The sequence below is a fragment of the Brienomyrus brachyistius genome, chromosome 3, assembly GCF_023856365.1.
Source record: "Brienomyrus brachyistius isolate T26 chromosome 3, BBRACH_0.4, whole genome shotgun sequence".
NCBI classification, from domain to species: domain Eukaryota; kingdom Metazoa; phylum Chordata; class Actinopteri; order Osteoglossiformes; family Mormyridae; genus Brienomyrus; species Brienomyrus brachyistius.
Genome location: NC_064535.1, coordinates 18828305 through 18850274, shown reverse-complemented (window position 1 = coordinate 18850274; position 21970 = coordinate 18828305). Strand labels below are relative to the sequence as shown.

At 40.2% G+C, this 21970-nt stretch overlaps 1 protein-coding gene across 4 annotated transcripts; it reads right to left on the bottom strand.

Moving 5' to 3' along the window:
• Window positions 1–709: 709 nt before the first annotated feature.
• Window positions 710–21927, bottom strand: edaradd (EDAR-associated death domain). 4 transcript variants are annotated; one of them, XM_049007670.1, is made up of 7 exons: window positions 21791–21927; window positions 3548–3620; window positions 3300–3358; window positions 2726–2768; window positions 2292–2362; window positions 1815–1863; window positions 710–1628 (listed from the first exon to the last, which is right to left on the bottom strand). In XM_049007670.1, exons 3-7 carry the CDS (start codon window positions 3300–3302, stop codon window positions 1243–1245), a joined length of 552 nt encoding a protein of 183 aa, XP_048863627.1. In that variant the 5' UTR covers window positions 3303–3358; window positions 3548–3620; window positions 21791–21927; the 3' UTR covers window positions 710–1242. The 4 variants fall into 4 exon arrangements, with proteins under 4 accessions (XP_048863627.1, XP_048863626.1, XP_048863625.1 ...); XM_049007669.1 differs by lacking the exon at window positions 21791–21927 and adding an exon at window positions 13306–14967; XM_049007668.1 differs by lacking the exon at window positions 3548–3620 and having other exon boundaries at window positions 21791–21923.
• Window positions 21928–21970: the final 43 nt, after the last annotated feature.

The window sequence follows — 21970 nt, the reverse complement described above, 5'->3', positions numbered from 1 at the left end:
ATAAAGAAGAATGAATTCTATTAATATTCTACCAAATGCAAAATTAGCAAATAATCAAATTAAAAACTAATGGGCATTCAAATGTAAAATAACATAGGCTGAGCAAAAAAAACAGCACCCACAGAAAATGACAGGCAAGGTTCACAGAATTCTCATTCATCTGAGAATGGTGGACATTTTATAAAGAATAAGCTATATTCCCATGTTCACGTATTTGCATCAGATACTACAACAACCCTGTTTGCTAAGGACTTATAAACACGCAAAAACCAATCTTCTGGATTCATATCATCAACAGTGACATATCAATATGGGGCCTCTCTTAAATTTTTGATTTTGAATCATTATTTGGCCTTTAACATGTTACTTTTGAACCTTCAAAATGTTGTATCTGGAAAAACATACCAACTGAGCTACACCAACCACTTCAGAAGAAAGACCCTGGGCTTGTAGGGTCTGACCTTTATATTTCGCCTTTAAACATAAATAAGTATTCTCACTTCCAGTTCTGGGAAGTATAACCCAAAACCGGAAGTTCATTATAGAATCTGCTTTCCAAAGTGATTCTACAAATGTCGAGCTTTTCCTTAAGAATTACCGCAATGTCAGATTGAAAAGTTGACATGTAAACAGTTACCATGGGTCAACACAAGAAAACTATCTTATAATTTAGTAAAAATAATAAAAATAAACTCCCAGGCAATTCTAGTCCTAGACAGTAGTGCACTTTATTGATTTTAATGGGTCGACAAATGATTAATAACCATCATGATCACAAATGTATAAACTAAGAACACGCACAAATTAAAGAGTTCAGGAAACACAGTAGTCTAATTATCCAGAATACAACTGAAGACACCAGTGGAGAACATGCACAGAATAAGCCACTCTGTTCTTATTATAAGAGTGACACTGCTGCACAAGAGAGAGCTGCAAGTGGAAGGAGCTTGATGTTGTGGGAGAGAGATGTCAATAGCAGAGTCTCATCCTTGAGTGTTTGTCTACACTCGCTTTGGAAGCAGAATTCATCTGTAGAGTGATGTGCGTGTTTGCTGTTCTCAGTCAGTCCATAAAAACACTGACAATGTTACCACAAGGCTTGTAACCTACAGGAGTAACTGTGCCAGAGGGTCAGTCCTCCTCCGGTTAAACAGCAACCAAAACAAAAGTGTGGCAATGATGAGAAACCCACACGGTTTATAGAGATAAGGGCCACAGTTGGGGCCCAGCTCAGCTAGCAGTCTAATGTGCTTTCTGCCAGCGGGACGGCCAGTCATTCTCCACCCACCGCTGCAGCACACGCAGCACGTCAATGCGCTGGTAGATTCGGCACAGCTCGGTGAGCTCTGTGACACTCTTCTCGTTGTAGCGTCGCAGGAACTCCTGTGTGGGGCTGTGAGCAGAGCCCTGTGTCCGGTGCTCCAGCAGCACTAGCTCGTCATAGGTCATGCCCCAGCGACTGGCGAAGTTCTTCCAGTTCTTGATGGTGCAATGGCTGGGGTCCAGCTTCAGGCGTAGCGTGTAGAGAAGGTCCTCGTCATTCATCAGGTCACTGATCTTGGGTGGGGGTGCCAGGCAACAGCACTTGTCACAGGAGCCATTTGAACACTGCAGTTCTTTGAATAAATCTGAATTTGAGGGAGGAATAAAACCACGGGTTGGTCTGTTTTTACAAGTGAAGTGGGAGTGGGGGGGGCGGCTTCTTTTATATCACATGCAGACATGGGTGTTAAAATAGAGGGGTTTAATTGCAGTGGAGAGGACTAGGGTCATTGTCTCAATTTTTAATAGCAATAAAATAATAAAATACACACCTGATGAAATTGTTCCGGGATATACATACTTGCTCCCACTGTCAACCGGCTACAATTAATAAAAATAAAAGGTTCAGTTCACTGCCACCACATTAGAATAAAACTTGATGCAAATGTTGTCATAAAAAAGTCAGAAAAATTTCACTTTTGTTTTCAACTTTTTCGTCCATGCTTAACTTCTTATAATACACTTCTTATTATACACACCAAAAGACGGTTTTATACCAGCCAACTTCGAAACAACTGGAGCAAGTTATTTAAAAAATAAAACAACTGGAGCAATTATAAGGAAAACTGTCGTAAATGAAAAAAAAATTATGACAGGCAACAGGATACAAGCCAATTTGTGCAATGTGTGCTACTAAGTATTGACTGGTATCTTTTTTTGTGGCACAATGCTTCCTGTCAGCAATCAATATTTCTGAAGGGGCTGTGTGTGTTTGTTTTTTTAAGGTTTAATAAAATCACATGACTTGCCTGCTGTATCCGTTCAGAGGAAGGCGTCAGGTAACCAGGCGGCATGGACGTTAGCTGCAAGGTCACTGGGTCTGTCCAAAGCAGGACATACATTGGAATATACTTTTAAATTAATCCTCATTTTACACTAAGCAGTATATATTTAATCTTCATTTGTCTGGAAAGATTTCATCTGGGGGGAAATGGCCAAGTGGGGAAAAAGAGTGCCTACGGATCACATGACACTACCCCTCCTGGTTTAAAAATATACAGCGATAGTCTCGAGATGATTTACTTTCTGATTTACAGGCCTCAACCTCTACGTACAATGTGTGTCTCAAGCTTTGTTACTGATGCATATGGATTAAGGGAAATTCCATCTCGGTAACTGGCATTATATCTTTTTGTAAGAATTGTCATAGCAGGAACACAGAGGAGCAAGTTAATAAATTTACCTTGAGGCTCCGTGACTTGAACAGGATGGGTGGATTTTAAGGACTGGAGGGAAGAGAGTAAGTCTTAACACCTTTGTGACAATATTATTTCAGTCAAAACACACACACTTTTGGGACACGTTATGCAAAATAATAATGAATCTGACCCTGACATAAGTTGACGGACACAATTTACTTCCAAGTAGTTGGATGGATAACTACAGACATTTCAAGAGACAGAGACAGCTGGTGAAGATAAAGGCACTGGTCTCTGTAACATGGGAAAATTATACTTTCCAGTATGAAGGATGATACAAGAAAGACATGTGGCAGCTTGTCATCACAGCTCTTGTTCCAGCCTTCATAAATACAGTAAAACTTTAGACTGTGCATGTGCTCCCTCTGCACAAGCAATATGCAATGGGTAATTCCCACTTAAAAGATCACATTGTAGCTTATATGCAGAAGCTGAATATGAATCTAGACTTAACGCAGATCCTAGAAGACAGGCAGATTGTTTCTTAACTGAAGGGGGTAAAAAAATGAATCGATAGAGAGGGTCTGATACTTAAGGGACAGAAAGAGAAAGACATACCATTTTTGATTCAAAGCAGCTGGGATCAGTATCCTCCACTGGCTCAGAGATGATATGATCTGGAAGAGGTGAGACAACAAATGATTCTGCAGAACAGTAAAGCACCGTGCAGGCTGCACTGAAAATAGTCATTTTAACCAACATCCTGTTTGAAGAATCCATGTCATTTCCTTCACGACAATTAAACGTAAACTGTATGATGACACACGAAAGCACTTCTGTCATATCGTCAGCCTAACACTAGCTACCTGTATCTGGCACTTTACTTCAGTTCCTTGCCAATTCCCATGAGTGCATCAGGGTCCTTCCTTAGGACTTTAGCTGAGTGTGAAGAATCATAATGCAGTGTTTATGCAAAGCTGCTTTGCGTGACTGAAAAGCTGATTTCAACACAGATTACATGCACAGCATATATATTCCCTGGTACCATTTTGTACTTAATGTGCGATGATAAACCATTTAATATGAATTACTCAAATACTCAATGATTTAGAATTTGTAAGCAATATCAAAATATTACATGTAATTTAGTGAAAAAACAGAAGAGTAGTTTTTGCAGGTGCAAGCACAAAGTAGAGAAATAATGAAACACAGTTTGGCCAGATTAATTTGTCAGTGATGCCTTCAAAGTGTGTAAGGTGCAACAGAACATCAAAACAATTAACTGCTTGTGTGCAGCATCACAGCATACGAGGATGGTATTTAAGGAATGTAATTACTTCAGCACATGGAAAATATCAGGCTTAAAAGTCCTGCACTAGACAGAAGATGTATTTATACACTAAATACTAGTAAATAAATAAATGTCATGTCAGCCCAGCCTCTCTAACAAACAGTAATAGCAACCTTTAAACTAGTCAACCAGAACCTTTTACACAAGCTATAGAAAAGGTCTTCTGACGACAACAGGACATGACCAGGCCTTGTGTCACCGGAAGATGTGTGGCTTTCTCTGTCTAAAAAACTGATACGGGGAAGTGCTAGTGACCACGGAGTTCTTTGTGTAGCCTTGAAACACCACAGGAACCCCCCTCTCTAGCTGGTCAGAGTTGAGACTGCTGATCTTTCTAGAGTTACCTTATGTGAGACAGACTCTTTTCTGCCTACTGAAGGACTTTCATTTAAACATTTAGCAATGAACTCTCCGCCTGGGTCACCTGTGTGCGGAGTTTGCATGTTCTCCTCATGTTGTCGTGGGGCTTCCTCTGGGTACTCTGGTTTCCCCCCACAGTCCAAAAACATGCTGAGGCTAATTGGAGTTGCTAAAATTGCGTGAGTGAATTGTGTGTGAGTATGCCCTGCGATAGGCTGGCCCCCCATCCTGGGTTGTTCCTTGCCTCGTACCCATTGATTCCGGGACAGGCTCTGGACCCCCCGCGACCCAGTAGTAGTAGTAGTAGTAAGTGGTTTGGAAAATGGATGGATGGATGTCATGTAAGAGTGAGACAAATTATCATTTATGACTACTCTTACACAGTAGTAGTCTTACACACTGTAACCTAAATCGTTCTTGCTCACTGAAGTAAGCTTAACTGTAAGCTACCTTTCCTAATGTTAGTTAAAAACATGTTTCTCTAGTTATGAAATCATCTATTTCAACATTAAAGTTAAATTGGTGTACTGAAATAATTAAGAAAAAATATTGAAGTGATTAACCTCAGTCTAACACAGAAATACTATTAAACCTCTTAAGATTTGCCTTTTTTGTTAATGCTCTAAAGTTTAAGAAATGTTTTAATATATTGAAATGAGAATTTCAGATTTGTGTGTGGGGTGAGGGGGTGAATTGTTGTAATAAATGACTAATTAGAAATTAATTGCTTATCAATAAATTTATCATCAGATCAATCAAAAAATTAGTTGTTAGATTAGTCTAATAATCGGAAAAAATAATTGCTAGATTAATCGTTTAAAGAATAACTATTTGGGACGGCACTACTCATGTACAATGTTACACTGCAGAGTGTGACTGTTCTTGTCAGACAGTGATGTCAAGAATATGAGATGCTGAGAGTGTAACCCTCTCCACCTGTGAGATGATGTTCAGCAGTGACTAAATACCAGTTCTGATTGGTGGTTAAAAAAAACTGAGGAAGAAGATTATACATTTAACAATATTACAATAGTGAATTTTTTCAAAAAGAGTAGGGAAAGTAAAATTTTAAAATTTTAGTTAAAATAAAAATAAGTTATTTAAGTAAAAATAAAATTTTAGTTATGAGTTATTTCAAAGTTTCTTCTCTTACTTGTTTCACAATTTAATGTCAAAAATAGAGCAGGTACTACCCCTTCTGACCAGCTGGATAGAATCGAAGTGATACTTTATTTATTATCCCCACGGTGAAATTCCCTTTTTGCCTACCCAAATCTTGCTCTCCCTAAGACACACAAACAGATGAGAGCAAGGCTGGAGGTCACAGCACAGGGTCAACCAGCATGAAGCACCCCCATGGCTGGGGGTTAAGAGGCTAGAGTTCAAACTGGCAGCCTTCCGGGTAGGTTAGGTTAGGTCAGAGGCTTAAGTCTTCTAACCCACTCCCCACTCCTCAAGAGTAAGTAGAGAACAGATATTTGGATGGCCTACATAATCATAACCCAAATCAAAGCAGATACATATTCAGGAACATGAAAATAAAACAGAATAACTCAGAATAGGGTGGCTCAGAAAGATGTCATAGCCCTGCACGTGCTCTGATGAGGGAGGCACAGACCAGACACTGTTATCAACTACAGCCATAAAGCTATGGGGGAGGCTTACATGAAAGCATATTTCTGTATCACATACGTGCACCAACAAAGGCCAGCAAAACAGGATTCCGGATCATGTTACACCAGAGGAGCGGGAGAACAGGTGGACATTAAGAAGTGTGAGGAGGGTTGGTTCCTCCTAACCAATCACTCAACCTGCTGCTGGTCAGTTCACCTGTTGCTCTTTACATTTGAGCAGTCTTCATACTGCAGGGATCTGTGGAAAGCACATGGTTGAATCCCACTCATCTGCCACATTCAAATCTGATTTTATTGGTGCGAAACATACATCTCACACACTCTTAGTACCAAGAAATTCACCATACGTAAGAAAGAAGATTGCCCACCTACTACCTTTTCCTAGTAATTTCTGTGTCGTCTATCATGTCTGTTAATAAAGAACCACAATGAAACATCATTTCACACGCAATAACAGCATCTATGCCTTACTGAGCAGTACATAGGAGACTCTACTTGACCAGAACAGGACAAACATTGAGTGAATTTGATGCGAGCTAACTGTGAGACAAATTACTAATGTGACTCATAGCAGACATTTCGGCACTAGAAAGTAAGTTATTTATAAACACCTAGATCTTTCAAGGCTTCTGATTAAGAGCAATGTGCTTTGCAAACAAGGAAGGGGATGCAGGAAATCAACCGCTGTAAACACGAATATGTGATAAGATTGGTGTTTGGTATCTAAATAACCTTTGGCTGGATATTCAAAACACACAGACACAGCAGTCAGAAAAGACGATACTCTTCAGGTCAGGTCAGAGGTGTTACCGGTTTTTGCCAAAAAAGTTAGAACTTTACTCAACTGTTTATGCTAATGTAAAAGCAAAGCTGTAGAAAGTATTGTTAATTAAACAGGTCTGGCACTTAACATTAGCATTTTAGCGATGCAATATGCTATGAACTATATGGTATTTTCCTGGGGCATTCTAGCCTTTCATCATGGTACACGAGGGATATTTTAATGAATAAGAGCAAAATATTCCATTCTACTGTGGCTTTGCCCCCAGCCCACTCCACCTCCATCACAGGCACGTCTGAGGCCTACTCTTGAACTGCCTGCTAAATTCAGCATGTTCTCATGTTCATTAACTCCAAACAGCCTGCTTAGCCAACTATTGTTTTGTCCTTTCGGGGAAGGCAGAGGCATGCAAGTACTTGCCTGGGACAGCATTCAAAGGATGAAATGTACACCACTCCATAATGTATCCTTGAAGGACAAACACAGAGTTTCTAAAATACATATGTGTAGAGCTATGAAGAGAGCAGGATTTTAAAAAATTCTTATTTGAAAACATCATGAAGCAAAAAGCGTATAATATTTTCATATTGTCACCCTCTCACAGATCTGATTTTCTTATGCTCCCCCTATTGCGAAGGGTATGCGCATGATGTCACAGCAGGCAGAAGTCACTGCACTCACATCCATTGAGGGGCAGCATTAGTGTTCAGCTTGAATGCCGGAAAAACACATACAAAATGTCAAAGAGCTGTCATGTGATTGTACAAATAGATTTAACAAGGAATATGAGCTATCTTTTTAGAAACTGAAAAAAGCTAAAGTATCGGGAGCGTGAATCGGTCACATATAGCCTATACCCGATGTATCAAATAGATCTGGATTGGCGGCGATAACAATTCGATATTTGATCCGATCTGATGCTTCTCCAGCTGATTTGATGCATTTTAAATCGAGAAGAGCTATCATACAGCTATAATAAACACATGGTGCTGTAAAACCTGTTTGTGCAAGCTAACTCATAATTACAGTTCCAACAAACATTTTCACTCATACAGAATCATAACAGCCATTTTTAACTTATTTAACACATATATGAAAATCGACATTTTAAAGCTCATAATTGTATTTGATGACAAACAAGATTTAGGATTATTGTGGTCAATGGTCCATCCATTTCCCCCACCTGCTTCTCCTTTGCAGGGTCACAGCAATATCTGTAATTAATGGACACCAAAACAAAACATAACTACAAGTCTTTGAACTGTGGGAGGAGTTCAGCGTACTCAGAGAAAAATGTGAATATGTGATCATTCGCAAATGCCACACACACAGTTAATGAAAAGAATCCAATTCATAACCTGGAAGCATGAGGCCACAGTGCTACCCACAGTGCCACTATGTACCATGCTCAGTGGCTAAGTTACTTGGTAACAATGGGTAATGAATTGACCTTTAGTTCAAGAGTTCATAATTTCATCTTTTCCCCCCAAGGTTATTTATACTGATACCTGCCTGCCTCTTAATCATGGTTCAAATACAAAAATGCACTTATCAGACCACAATCTTTACTACCAATAAAATGTGCTTATGGTACCTCCTTCATCTGCTGTAATTTTAACTAAATGTGATGAGATGTCATGTTTTGGTTTTATTCTTCTCATTCTGAGAAAGAGTTTCACGTTTACAAATAAAACTTTTTGCGAACAAACTGTTCAACATTTGCACAATTTGTGAAAAGTCTTGCGGGTAATCCAGAAGCTCTTTAATCCCTGGGAGTTATGGTAAGGCCAATAACTGCCATAATGAATGCATCCCTTTTTTCAGGCAATGTGCCTGACCAATCTAAAGTAGCAGTAATCAGACCACTACTGAAGAAACCAAGTTTGGTTCCAATGGAGCTCAGCAAGCACTGGTTTCCTGTTAGGTTCAGGACTGGCTTCAAAGTTCTCCTATTTACATATAAGGCACTTAAAGGTCTAGCACCTGGCTACCTAACAGAATTACTTCAAGTTTACAAGAAACACCATCCACTCAGATAACAGAATGTAAGTTTCCTTGTCATTCCACATCTAAATGAAATGACAACTGGTGGTAAAGTGTTGTACTACAGGACCCCTAAGTTGTGGAACGGTTTGCCAGCCTATGTTTGGGATGTTAAATCAGTGTCAGTCTTTAAATTTCAAGTGAAAACCTATTACTTTAGTTCAGCTTACATGCCAGTTAACACATAACACAATGTAACTATGGCTATTGGTGCTGTTGTACATGCTATTTTTATCTACTATGCTTGTCCTAGTTGTTAATGCATCTGTGCTTGCTCTTCCTTTTGAAAATAAATAGAACACACACAAAAAAGCTGTACAAGTCCCGTCAGAACAAAAGAAATTAGAAAGATAAAAGAGAAAGATCTTTAAAAAACCTCCAAATAGATAATAATCAATAAAACATGTTACCATACATTCGCAAATGTATTATTTTATATAAACTCCTGGTGCCGTGAGATCAGACTTGTGGTCTTGGCATGACCGGTCTTGCTAACTTGCCTCCCAAAAACAAAGTTAGGGTACAATGAATCATGGGATTATTCTGGTTAGGCAAGGATGCAACCAATGCATCCTTGACATGTGGAATGGGGCAAGAAGGACATCTGGGGACTTTTACTGTTCTCTGTACTTCTGCTCTTGAGTACTGGAACTGGTCTCTGGCAATGGAAGGTGATGTAACATGGGTACCTGAGAACATAAGTATGGTCAAATACGCATTTGACCCTTTGTTTCACAGAGGCTGCGTCCTAATTCAAGGGCTGCCTAATCTTTCTAAGGCTGAATTCGAAGATTGAAAGTATCACAGTGGTGCTACAAGGCTGTCCTATTTCGAAGGCTCCTTCAAATGTGGTCCAGAAATGCATCCACCCAATGGATCCTTCACAGCCAAACATATCCCAAGATTCATTGCGCAGAGGTAAAGTGGGTTTGTCCCAACTAGTTGATTGAATTGGCGCTTCATATTCAAGGATAAGGGGAGGAACAGCTGGTGATGAAAACAGGAAATTTCCCGTAGGCTAAACTGTCCCATCTAACTATGCTTTGGCTGTGTCCAAATTCAGGGGCTGCATCCTTTGAAGGATCCAGTTTATGAAAGTGTAGCCTTTATAGACTGCATTCTTTGAAGGCTGAACGGAAAACGTTATCAAATGGGATGGCTCGACCCTTAAAGAACGCAGCCTACAAAGGCTACTTCTTCGTAGACTGCATCTCTCGAAGGATGCAGCCCCAGAATTCAGACATAGACAACATTTTCACAACCCAACCTCTGGTCAGGTAGTCAGACCTTCATTAATATTTCTATTCACGACATCCGGTGTCTATGGACTGCTTGTGAGCGATCTCCACCAGCTCAGAATGGGATATTCAGGCAGATATTAAAGTTTTGGATTCTTTTTGTTTGTCTGTTTAATAAAGATTTTGTATAGGACCTGCACTTTTGCCTGACTTCGTTTCTATTGATCTCGCTTGGTACTCTAGTCATGGTGTTGGTGTCCAAGAAGGCTGCCACTATTATGCTGCAGCAAATTCAGTAGATTATGCCAATAGGACAAACAAATGGAGAAATGTATGTAATTAATCATTTCCATTTCTTCTGATCCCACTCATTTGGAGTGATATAAATATCGCTGCAACAAAAACAAGATATGCCAAATTTCATATTTCAGAACCAAATTATACCAAAATACTGGATAGCAGCAATTTCAACTGATGGAAATACAAGCTAATAGACCAGTATAAGAAGTTCTGTAATCAAACAAAGGTAAACACTTAAAGTGACAAGCAAAGAAAATGGATTTTCCTTCAGTCAGCGGAATCATTAACACCAGTTCTTGCCAGTAACCACTGTAGTTTGCCATTACTGCACATAATAAGCTTTACCATAATGCAGCAAGATGAATGGATTGGGGAGCATCACAAAATGCAATATGGTGTACACATGTGCAGACATGCAAGGTACAAATCGGGCAGGCAGTATGGATCGGGTAGTGACATGGTGGAAGAGATCACTCATTGCATGACAATGCCAACTGACAAATGTGACAGTCAGCCAATAAATTTATAAATACACACACACACACACACACACACAAGTTGGTCTTTCTACTGCATCTAAATGGGGACTGTCCATTCATTTCTATAGAAAAAACCCTAATTCCAATCACAACACCCTTAACCCCTACGCAGCCCTAACCTTAATCATAAGTAACCAACCAAAATACAAGACTTTTGGCACTTTTACTTTTTTGATTGCATTCACAAATTTTTATAAAATTGATGTTATCCAAATGGGGACCTAAAGAAGTGTCCCCAAAAATGAGGAATTTTCAGGTTTCACCGCACTTTGGGTACATTTTGGTCTCCAAATGTGATCTATGCAAACCCCCCCCACACACACACACACACACACACACACAGAACTGAATGAGTCAGCCAAAAAAACTACATACGACATTTAATAAAAGAAAATCTCTGAGCAAAAGATCTGTGCAGATATGTTAAAAATTGCTTGTCAATGGACCCTTGCTATTATATCAATAAATCTGCAACCTTTTTACTGAATTAAGCAAGCATCTCAAGTCTTTCTGTGAGCAATGTATAAACCAGTTCCAAAGGGTTCCAAGTTCTGTAGAAGTGTTTGAGGGAGCCTTTTAGTGAGAATCTTCTCACTCTGTGAGAAGCAATATTTCTTTATTGCTTCAATTTTACTTAGATCCACCAGTCGTGAGTGGGTGGGGAAGTGAGCTTCCATTTAAGAATTACTAGCCAATACAGTGGTGAAGGCAGTAACATTCTGTGTGGCTATGGGCATACTGGGCTCAGGAAGGATTCTCCAAATAGGACACTCATAGGGCTGTAGCTCATGACTGCATTTAAGACATCTTGGAGTGTGTGTTAACTATTTTAGACCAAAATTCAGATAACCAAAATAAAGTCAGCAAGTGATCATTTAAACCTATTACAGGTGTCACACGTCTGTCTGGAAAAAATTACAGCTCTGCCAACAATTCCACTGGAGTTGTGGATGTATAGCTGAAAGTTGAGTAGTTACATATATGATTTTTATTTCTCCTCTTAAGTAAAATTCTGCCTTTCTCTGCCAGGGACATAGAAAGGTAGACTTGTTCTTGGGACTAACTGACATACAGAGAACAGCAGCCACTTAGTGATCAGATGCTTCGGAAATGGTGAAAGTGCAGCCTAGTCAAACAGGCTTAAAAACACTGCTAATGTATTTGTGACATTTACCTGGTAAACTTGGACAGAAAGGACACATATGGTACCACAGTTATGTGTCATACTACCCGAAGAGGTAAAATACTTAGAACAGTCAACATGCATTTTTTGTTTCCTCATTAGAAAATGTGATTCATTCAGAAGTAGCCTTAATGTATGTCTCAACCTGTCCTGATGCCTATGCAATTTTCTAAAAATGACTTGCGTTTAAAATAGCTTCAATGCTGTCCCTAATGGAAACTCCAGATTAAATCAGTACACCCCCTCAACAACTCATAAAATGGGGTTTTTGGACTGCTGGTGTACACCATCAGATCTACTGGAGCAGGACAGCAGATACTGTTTCTAACCAATTCAGCTCAGCTGCCCCAAAAAGAAAAAAAAATTAAACCATGGCCTAAATATCCTTCAGGAATTCAACAGGAATTCTTACTATATGTATATTTAAATGAATGGAAAACTATTCACACATACGGTTCTACATCCCAATCCCCACCTCTACATACACGAAGCAAAGCATGTTTCTTTCTTATAGAGAACAAGCATTTTAGAATTAGTAGAGACTAATACCATTCCTCAAAGGGATTTGAATGCTATTTTTGAGAGGTCTCGACACGTCCAAACACGCTGCTGCTGTTTAAAGTTTTTTTTTTAAAACATAAATTTCACGAGGAAAACTTCATGACATTTAGAATTACCTTGGTGATGCTGGGAAAAACGATTAACGCGTTCGGAATTTTTCAGTTAAATGAGCAAAGATACCCAAAGGGAAAAAAAAAGTTTACTAACCAAATCAATGAATCGCGATGTTCATAGTGGGGGATTACTCAAAAACAAAACTGCAGAGCGGCACACCTTTAATCTAACCAAATTAATATTATTCGAACGAGTTCTTCTTATCTGACCTTAAACGTGCCTTGACTGACTTATTGACTAACTTGACTGCTATAAACTTGACTTATAATATTATTTAAATTAAGTTCGACCCACGACCAAGGATACCGAAATACTTTACACATATCTGCACAGCATTTTCCATAACTGACTAAACAATACTACCTGAAAACGTATCACACACCCAAATGGATATGATGCTTTTTCTAAAATTGAACGATACTAGTGTAGAGGATACGAGGTATTAATTGTTCCACAAACGCGCTAATGAAAAGTATATCTTTCTTACACATATTCAGAAATTAAATAATTTATAACTTACCAGTCTGCTCCTGAAACGCCTTCAAACTCGCCATATTTATGGCAAACGTTTTAAAGTTCAGCCTTTACAAATTTACGCAGTCCGACAGCGGAGTAACGTCTGGAAAATAGAAGGCAAAGGTGTCTGTATGTGTGCGGGTGTTCGTGCCGATCCAGCGCTCACAGTCCTTGCAGACGTCCCGCCTGCGTACACTGTTCGCTGATAAACAGCGGAAGTCTTCACGTTCAGCAACTTTTCCTCTATTCAAAGCTCGTGCCTGTCTGATTCTGCGGCGAAAAGATGCACTCGTGCTTTCAAGTCTCGTTTTTTTCCATTGCATATCTCTCGTACTAGACAAGAAGAGGTTTTCCTTTCTGTGCTGCTTCTTAGCTATAATCGGCATATGACTTAAAAATGGATCAAATTCATTTGCAGCGCAATCAAAACAACATTTGTATATTTTTTTCTTGTAATTATGCATTGGATCATGCCCTGTACTTCCTGGGATTGGCGTCCTTATACCTGGAGAAACGGTCATAGAAGATGTTTAATAATATGTACAACTACTTTGAGAAGCAGGATGGCTCGTGGGTAAAAATGTCGTCGCACATCTCCACGACTGAAAGTTTAAATTCCACCCCTGGCCCCTGTACATGGAGTTTGTATGTTCTACCTGTGTGGGGAGGCAGTTCTAGGAATTTTTAAGCAGGGTGGCAAAGGTATGTCTAGAGGTGGCCACAATATTAATGCGTTGTTAATGTGCACATACAGTGCACATAATATGTCATATGTATTGTTTTAGTGATAATAGGCTAAGACATAAATTGACAGGCTAAATGTACAAATATATTTGTTGATGGTCAGTCTCCTATTTTGCATAACCTTTATAGTCAAGTATGCTAGCATTAACATTAAGACCTCTTTCTGAATTCATTTACACAATTAAAGGCCAAGGAGTCAAACGCTCTAAGCAAACCACTGAACAAAACTATTTATTCTGAATTATGTATAAATGAAGCAGGAATGTGTCACAATGCACCCATGTTAATGTTAGTTTTCAGTAGTCATGTATTTTGCCTGTTTCGTTTAATGTTCTATAATAAACTACCTTTAATATCAACTTCGAATGAATTAATCTCAGTTCAGCTTTTTATTTGCTTATACAATTTTTACATAGACCAATTTATGTACTTTTAGAAACTTGTCTTCCCATCTCAATATTATGTGATCGGTCTTTTTTGTATTGTACATGGACTTTGTCGACTAATAACTATAAAACTTAATGAGACAGACACGTTCGTGAAGTGTGGTTTGAGCAATGGAGTATTGGGGACAATGCACACCAATTAATTTTCAGATTATGTCCTTCTGTATATGCATCTTCATTAATAATTTCACTGTGTCCATTCACCACCAGCTGTTGAACATAAAGTGTACATGAAAACATTCAAATATTAAAATTATATGTGCCCATAAAATAATATGGAAAACCACTGATTGTGCAAGAAGTATTCTCTCCTGTCTCTCCTGGGTCTATCCTCGGGTCTCCTCCTGGTGGAACATGCCTGAAGAACCTTCCCAGAGAGGCATCCAGGGGGCATCCTAGATAGATACCTGAACCACCTCAAATGACTCCATTCGAAGTGGAGGAGCAGCAGTTCTACTTCGAAACCCTGCCAAATGTCTGAGCTCCTCTCCCTATATCTAAGGCTAAGCTCAGACACCATGCAAAGGAAACTAATTTCTGCCACTTGTATCCACAATCTCATTCTTTTGGTTACTACCCAAAGCTTGTGACCACAGGTAAGGGTAGGAACATAGCTCGACTGGTAAATCATAAGCTTTGTCTTCCGGCTCAGCTCTCGCTTTGCCACAACAAAACGGTACAGCATCTGCATTTTTGCCAATCCTGCACCAATCCGCCTGTCGATCTCCATCTCCCTTCTTCCCTCACTAGTGGACAAGATCCAGAAATACTTAAACTCCTCTGCTTGAGGCAGTAACTCATCCCCCACAAGGATAGGGCAATCCACACTTTTCTGGTCAAGAACCATGGGCTCAGGCGTGGAGGTGCTGATCCTCAACCTGGCAGCTTTACACTCAGCTGCAAAGTGTCCCAGTGCATGGTGCAGGTTACAACCCCATGACACCAACAGGACCACATGATCTGCAAAAACTTGATCCCGAGGTCACTGAATCAGACCCCTTCTGCACCTTGGCTAAGCCTAGAAATTCTGTTCATGAATGCTATGAGCAGAATCGGTAGCAATGGGCAGCCCTAGCAGAGTCCGAACACCCACCCAGAACAAGTCTGACTTGCTACTCATTATACGATCCAAACTCGTGCTCCGTTTATACAGGGACCTGATGACCTGCAACAGCGGACCACATGCCCCATACTCCTAAGGCACTCCCCACAGGACATGATCATGTTTCTTTTCCAAGTCCACGAAACACATGTGGACTAGTTGGATAAACTCCCATGAACTCCCCAGGAGCTGGTCCAGCATTCCAGAACCAGAACAAAATCTACATTGTTCCTCCTGATTCCAAGGTGGGCCCTCCTCTCCAGTAACCTAGTGTTTCATGGGAAGGCTGATGTTTGGACACATCCTCCAGTCCTCTTTCGTAAAGATTGGGACCTCCAACCCAATTTACCAATGCAAAGGCACTGTCCCCAACCTCCAAGCAATGTTGATGAGGTGTGTGAGTCAAGACAGCCCAACAACATTATGAGCTTTTAAGAACTCAGGGCAAATCTCATCCACCCCTGGAGCCTTACCACCGAAGAGTCTTTTGACTACTTCAGTGACCTCAGTCCCCGTGATGGGTAAGTCTTCCTCTGAGTCTTCCAGCTCTACTTCCTCCAAGAAAGGTGTATTGGTAGGATTTAGGAGGTCCTTGAAATACTGACTATATCTACATTTGAGGTCAACAGTTCTCCATCCCTACTCCATCCCTACTGTAAACGCAGTACAAACTCCTCCCATACCCAAGTTTTTGCTTCAGTAACTGCAAAAGTCTCATTCTGCATAGCCTGCCAGTACTTGTCAGCTGCTTCAGGAGTCCAACAAGCTAACCAAGCTCGGAATACCTCTTCTTCAGCCTGACAGCTCCCTTTACCACTGATATCCTCCAACAGGTTCAGGGATTACCACTGTGACAGGCACCAACAATGGAATCTTAGAACGTGGTCCATTCAGGCTCAATGAGGGGGTGCCTTCCAGCATCCCATCCCAGGTCTTCAAGACGGCTGGATACACTGAACAAGTTTGTTGTGGCTACACACAGACAACAGTCAAAGCCTGTTAAAGGACCTCTTGGTCACCGGAGTAAACTCCAACATACTGGAGTTGAACTGGGGGGCCATAAGTAGACCCACACCTGCCTGGCACCTCTCACGATGGGCAACTCCAGAGTAGAATAGAGTCCAACTACTCTCCAAGAGTTTGGTTCCAGAGCCTGAGCTGTGTATTGAGGTGAGTCCAACACTATCTAGTCGGTATCTCTCTACCTCCCACACTAGCTTAGGCTCCTTTCCCACCAGAGAGGTTACACTCAATGGTCCTAAAGCCAGATTTTGTTGCAGATAATTGGCCTGCTGAGGCCCCTGCCTTCGACTGCCTTTCGAAGTCCCCATGAATGGAGGCCTGGCCACCAGGCGCTTGCCCACAAGCTCACCCCCAGGCCTGGGTCCAAGGGGGGGTCCCAGTCTTCCCAATCCAGGCAGGGTCTCACGGTCCTTCATCATAAGGGTCCATGTGAATCTCACTTAGTGTGGCCGCTCACATATGACCAAATTTGCCAATACCAGTGGCAATTTCCCCCCGACAATATAGCTCCTAGGATCACAGGGGCACAGAGATCCCTCCACCATGATGAGATGCTAGTTCATGGAGGAGTACACTCAAACTGCTGAACCAATATCTCATTACAGCAGAGATTGCCTTCTTACTAAAATATTAATAAGATTTAGCACACATAGCAAAAGGGCTCAAAATGCAATCGTGCAGTGACCCAGGGGGCACTAATGATCCACTAATGATGCACCACCATGTTTGCCAGTGGGAACTAGGAGCTTTTCTTTATATGCAGCCCCCTTTGTTCCCCAAACATGTCAATAGAGTGTATGACCAAAAAGTTCAGTCTTTATCTCTTCTGATCACAATACATGATTCCAACTGTAACTCCAATGATACTTGGCACTGGATTTACCCATGTTGAATTACAGAGAGACTTTGCATCTGTGACATGATATATGTTGCTGCAGTAAACAGGAAATGGTTGTAGACAACACATGACTTCCTGTGCAAAAGAAGCAATATAAAGACATATTTTCTACATCAAGGATTCAGATTTCTTTGGTATTTTTTAAGATATTCTTCAGGAATACCAATAATTTTGCTCCATAAGTTCTTAAAAGATTTCTCAGTTGTGAATACAGTATAATGTGATGTTCTTGAAGGAATTCTTCAGTAAATGGTACTATAAACACATTGTAATGGAAATTTTTATCCTGGTATGCATTGTTTATTTTTTGTTACTGTTTTTACCCATTTTTTTGGGGGTTGCTAATAATTCTGGAGTTGACTGTATATACAGATCACTCACTTGCTTTCCTCATTGCCCACTTGAATATGAGCAGTGAGACTTATATATAGATGCATATATACAGACCACAGATGCATGGTCAGCTTATCATGGAACCATAACAGCCCTCCTTTTGTACAGCTGAAATACATCTTTGAATTACTTTGGAAAAAGGTAGCAAAGGTAAAAATGGAAAGTGTGCCAGGTGTTTAAGACAAAGGTACCAGAAAATAAAGGTCGTTTTAATTAATTTCCATCCGTTCATTAGACTGCATGAAAATGCTTGCAATTAAATGGAAATAATTAGGGCTGCTGCAATTAGTCGATGTAGTCGATGATGTCGACGCCGAAAATGGGTCGACAACATTTTAGATCGACGCATCGTTTTAAAGAATTATTTTCATAAAATTATGAGTTCAAATTATCTCAAAACAAAAAGGTGGTTTTACACTGTGTAACGTGTGATGGCATACCATAGTGTCACTAGCGCTATGCACGAGCACCTTAAGAAAAAAAGCACAGGAAGTATTCTGGATGATGGACCACTAGAATAGGCGAAACCACCCTAAATGCTATATATATATATATATATATATATATATATATATATATACACACACACACACACACACACACACACACACACACATCTTGTCTGTAGTTGCTAAATACACTCATTATTAAAGTCATAAAGTTATCTGCCTACTACGTTAGAATTTCCATTGAATAAGTGTTTATGAAAAGGTTTAGGCTAAAATCTGGGTTTATTCTACGCTGATTGATGGTGCCAGTGTGTGTGTTCATGTGTGTTGGAATTGGGACCAGCGTCGCTATCGTAAACTAACCCTGAAATGAAAACACTAAAGGGACACTAAATAAAACAAAATGATTCCTGAACTGAAATAAAAACTTCTGGGCATCACAATACGATCTCAACAGTATTTTTAGGCATACTACCAATCTGCTTATCAAATTGTGGTTGAAAATAATGTCCGTAGTGTGCCGAAAAGCCGATGTACATTATCTGAAGCCCTGCAATGGCTGACAGATTGTTGTCAAAATAAAATTTAAAATATATTTAAAAAATAAACTTAAATGTTAAAATTAAAGATTTGATTTTCCTCCAGAAAATCATTGTTTAGATTAATCAACCAAACCATTCAATAGTAGATTAATCTATCTATAGAAAATTAGTTCTTATTGGAAGCCCGACAAATAATATAGTTCAAAAGCAGGGGTCTCAAACTCCAGTCCTGGAGGGCCAGAGCCCTGCACATTTTTGGGTTTCCCCTCATTTAACACACCTGATTCAACTCCTTGTGCTAATTACCACACAGCTCTTGAGCTAAATCGTTTGCGGTGGAACAGGGAAAGAACTAAGCTACACAGGGCTCTGGCCTCCCAGTATTTTTCTTTGTCATCTGTAGAGATGACAATGATAATGCTGCCATCTGCTGTACAGAAGCGGTACGGTAATTCAATATAAATTTTAAAAGTTGTGCAGCAGTAACATGATCAATGGGACTGTCTCTGCAATCTGTGACTCAGCCAGCATTTTACTTTTTAATTCTATCTCACAAAACTAAAATCTTCTAAGAGAGGTAATAATATATGGCAAGCATAGGCCAGGTATCCAGCAGGTTTTCCATCCTACATAGCCTCTGATGAACCACATCTGATCAAGGGGAGATCATAACTCATCAGGTAGGATAGAAAATCAACTGGATGATGGCACTTCAGGTTCATGATATACACAAACGCCCACAGGGCACGAGGCATTGAACAGGCCTTCAATTTACTTTCATATGGAAAATGACTGAATTGTGAAAAGAGACATTAATGGGAGTAACTCTCTGAAATCCATTACATTAGGTTTATTATAATCATTATTATTATTATTATAAGGTTAAATTCAATTTATTTTTATATAACGCCTTTCACAATACACTTGCCCCAAGGGTGTTTTGTGATAAAGAGAGAATACAAAAACAGAGAAGAAGAAAAAGAATGAAAAGTATAAGACATTTTACAACATAGTATCTTACCCCAGTTGTGCTGCAAACGAGCATGGCTGGAGTTTTGTTAGTAATGTTTTTGCTTACCACACATTTTCTTCATAGAGTGATTACACTATATGGACAAAAGTATTGGGGCACACCACTGAATCATTGAATTCAGGTGTTATATTCAGACCTACTGCCACTGGTGTATAAAATCAAGCACCTAGATATGCAGTCAGGTTTGCAAACAATTATGAAAGAATCGGTCATTCTGAAGAGCTCAATGAGTTCAAGCGTGGCACTGTCATAAGATGCCACCTTTGCAATAAGTCAGTTTGTGAAATTTCGTCCCTATTAGATATTCCACGGTCAACTGTAACGGGTATTATTGCGAAGTGGCAGTGTTTAGGAACAACAGAACCTCAGTCATGAAGTGGCAGATCATATACAGTTACACAGCAGAGTTGCCGAGTGCTGAGACACATATTGCTGAGGCACAATGCCAAGTGTCGGGTTGAGTGGTATAAAGCATATCGGTACTGGACTCTGGAGCAATGGAAACGTGTTGTGGATTTAAAAATCACACTTCTTTGTCTGGCAGTCTGATAGATGAGTCTGGGTTTGTAAGATACCAAGAGAATGTTACCTGCTTGACTGCATTGTGCCAACTGCAAAGTTTGGTGAAGGGAGGGTAATGGTTTGGGGTTGATTTTTGGGGGTTGTTCTAGGCCCCTTAGTTCCAGAGAAGAGATCTCTTAATACTTCAACGTATCAAGACATGTTGGACAATTCACTGTTATCAACTTTGTGGGAAAAGTTTGGGGAAGTCCCTTTTCTGTTCTGGCATGATTGTGGCCCAGTGCCCAAAGCAAGGTCCATAAAAACATGGGTGGGTGAGGTTGGCGAGGAAGAACTTGTCTGATCCGCAAAGAGCCCTGACCTCAACTTCATAGAACACCTTTGCAATGAACTAGAACGGAAATTGCGAGCCAAGTCTTCACGTCCAACATCAGTGCCTAACATCACAAATGCTCTTCTGGATGAATGGGTAAAAATGACCACAGACACACTCCGAAATCTTGTGGAAAGCCTTCCCATAAGAGGAGCAACTGTTATAGCTGCAAAGAGGGGACAGACTCCATATTACTATGGGTGCAATGCCCAGGTGTCCCAATACTTTTATCCATATAACATGATATTTTAGTAGTCTTAACAAGGTTGCCCATCATATTTATGCATCGGTGGGAGTGAGTTGAATGTGAAAAATGGACATATGTGGCCTGCTTATAAGGCTTGGGCGACCACACCGAGCACTCTCTTTGTGGGTTTAACTCTCTTATTAACAAAATCTGTGTAGGTCAACCGGTGTCTCTAAATTTGCCACACTGAGTGCACACTTGCCTTGTCAGAGACTGACATTTCTTTTACGGCTTCGCCGACCATGTGCTTCCTGAGATAAACTCCAGGGTTACTTTGACCTAGTGCTAGATAAGCGGTGATTACACGGAAGCTGTCATCATATTCAAGTTAGCTGAACGATGTGAGGCGCCATCTCCATTGATCATTTTTAAAGTAAACAGGCGTCTCCCCTATTCCCTATTGTGTGAAACGTTTTCCACAAGACAAGCAGCTAGATAAGCTAAAATGTGCCTTATACATATTGTGTGTATGTGTTTAACGGACGTCTGAGAGATTATTTCTGTTCAAGAATTTGTCGTTACCCCACAACGCACTGTTTAAAACCTTTAGTTTGACAAAGTTTGTCGGGTGATTGTCGCTAGCGTAACTTGGCTACCAGAATTTCAACGTGAGGCTGTCTCGGGGACGTCTGCGCACGTAAATGTTTTAAACACGTCTAAATGATAGACATTTTAAACTAATACTTCCTTTATAATCCACAAAAAAACAATACTCACCGCCACACGCATAGTCAGGGCTCGTCATCACGCACGAGTGGGCGGCGCTACGCTGACGCCCGGCCAATCAGCGGCCGAGCCCTGTGCCCCAGGAAAGAGGCAGATGATATGGCAGCTTTGTTAGCGGCCAGGTGGACCTCGCTTTTGTTAATACGTTTGGATTGAGGATCATGAAGACGT